Below are 2,021 nucleotides of genomic sequence, written 5' to 3'. Positions count from 1 at the left end.
TGTGCAAGTGTCTACTGCAATAATTTTCGTGGTGACTTCGTCTACCAATGTTAATAAGCGCACTAATCATAACACAAAATTAGGGCACTTAAGTGATTTTGGCTACACCGTACTGTCACAGATGTTGGAGTAAGTATTTATTACCTGTTGAGCCGTTTTTAGCAGTGGATTCGAAAAACTGAATGAAAACCAACACAGGCAATCGGTGAAGACGGTATGATCAAGAGTTAAGCGTAAAGCAAAATGTACAAATTAATTTTTCACCTACGATCTTGAGGTTAGCAATTACCAAGGCCTTATATCCGCGTGGAAAGAACTTTTGAGAAATAGTGTGGATCAGCGGAGAGGAATAAACTTTCTTTGTCTTTGCACTAACAGAAGAAGATATACTACCAAAAGTTGGATTTTTACCTCTCACTGTAAAAGTTATTGGCTAGTATTACTATTGAGGGGGTGTATCACAGTCAAATGTAAAGAAATAAAATGCGACTTATCATAACCGAGTTGACAAGAATAAGCGTCAAATTGCGTTAATTTTGCAATGAAACTTTTCATTACTAACCCTGGAAACTGAAGCATTGAAGAATACAGACATCAGCATGAAAATCAATGACGTCGCTCGCTCTACCAACACCTGAAAGTAACTCATTGCCCCTATACACAGCACTTTTGAAACCAACGACTTAACCAAATACTCACATCCCTGCAGCAGTTGCCTTTATGATACTTTGCCATTTTCCCCTCTCTTATTCATTTCCCACAGCTCGATTTTTGCTAAATGTCTGTGGGACCTTCTCCTTGACAAAAAATTTTCAAGAAAATATTAAGACACAAGCATAATTATTCCACAATTACGCAATAAAAAGTACACCTACTTTATCGTATTTGCGCATGCTAAGTAAGGACAAGAATATGGGTACTAATGAATTAACCCAATAATACCTTATAGATAACCTTTTGAATAAAAAATCAAAAGGGAAAACGAAGGTTATACATGGTGGAGGGAAAAATATGCTATTCCTACATGAACTCTGAAGGACTGGCATTGTTTAAGAAAGCTTGTTTTCCATCTGTTGTACTGTAGCGTCCCAAAACTCCCTGGAGACTAAAGAAGGCACAATATATATTCAGCGTAGAGAAGGTGTCTGGGCTACTGGCATGACCCGGAAGGCCAGCCCATCCAGAGAGGTACAAGAGGGATAATTCAAAGTACAAAAGTGGTGCCTCACCAATACCGAGGGATAAACCACTATCATATTACAATATAGTATGGCAGCTAATCGACCCATAAAGGGAAAGGCATGGTTGACGAAGAAGTTGTGTGGTAGGTAGCCCTAGGCCAACAGCAGAGCACTGTGCTGTGGACCCTGAATGCCGTTGCGGACATTTCGGAAAAGGATTTTGTAAAAGACCTTCATCATGCGTATGCATAGATTAGGGATGCCTAAATCAGTGACGACTCCGCAACACTACTATCGAGGTCGTCTCGACGATTTGCAGATTACCCATTTACACGAAGCATGAGGATAACAGCAAGAAGAAGGAACTACTCTACTAATACACAACAACTTCCAGACATCCAAATGCAGTGGGCATGGGAATCCACCTCAACCACCCTAGAACATCCATGATGAAAAAGTGTTTGGGAGGGATTTGTCAACTTTATCTTTGTGCGTACTTAATATTTTGTTTCATTTTTATATTATTGGAGCAAGTTGAAAATAATGGTGGGTACCTAACAAAATGGGCTATGAATGACCTAATCCACTGTGACCCACAATGGAGGGATTGCCAAGGTCATCTTCTCATTTGGTGATAAATTATGTGCGATGGCCACTGAGAGGTGCATAGCAAGGCGTAGAAGACTACACGAGGACTAATTTGGTGAGAAGTTGCCCAACGAGCAATAAATGGCCTTACTTAAGCAGAGAAGGTGTTATGAATTTGAGATAGGTACCGCAACAGAATGGAGGCAATGAGGTTCTTCACGAGATCAAGTTGACGAAAAAGACATGGGATTC

At 40.1% G+C, this 2,021-nt stretch overlaps 1 protein-coding gene across 1 annotated transcript; it reads right to left on the bottom strand. All coding sequences in view use genetic code 11, as the record gives it.

The window, feature by feature from the left end:
- Window positions 1–296: 296 nt before the first annotated feature.
- EGR_10286 (hypothetical protein) lies at window positions 297–649 on the bottom strand (the record flags this gene model as incomplete). Its single annotated transcript, XM_024499535.1, has 2 exons — window positions 297–371; window positions 563–649. 2 exons carry the CDS (start codon window positions 647–649, stop codon window positions 297–299), a joined length of 162 nt encoding a protein of 53 aa, XP_024346039.1.
- Window positions 650–2,021: the final 1,372 nt, after the last annotated feature.

This window comes from Echinococcus granulosus, assembly GCF_000524195.1.
Source record: "Echinococcus granulosus chromosome Unknown EG_S00206, whole genome shotgun sequence".
NCBI lineage: Eukaryota > Metazoa > Platyhelminthes > Cestoda > Cyclophyllidea > Taeniidae > Echinococcus > Echinococcus granulosus.
This window is presented reverse-complemented; position numbering and strand designations above follow the sequence as displayed.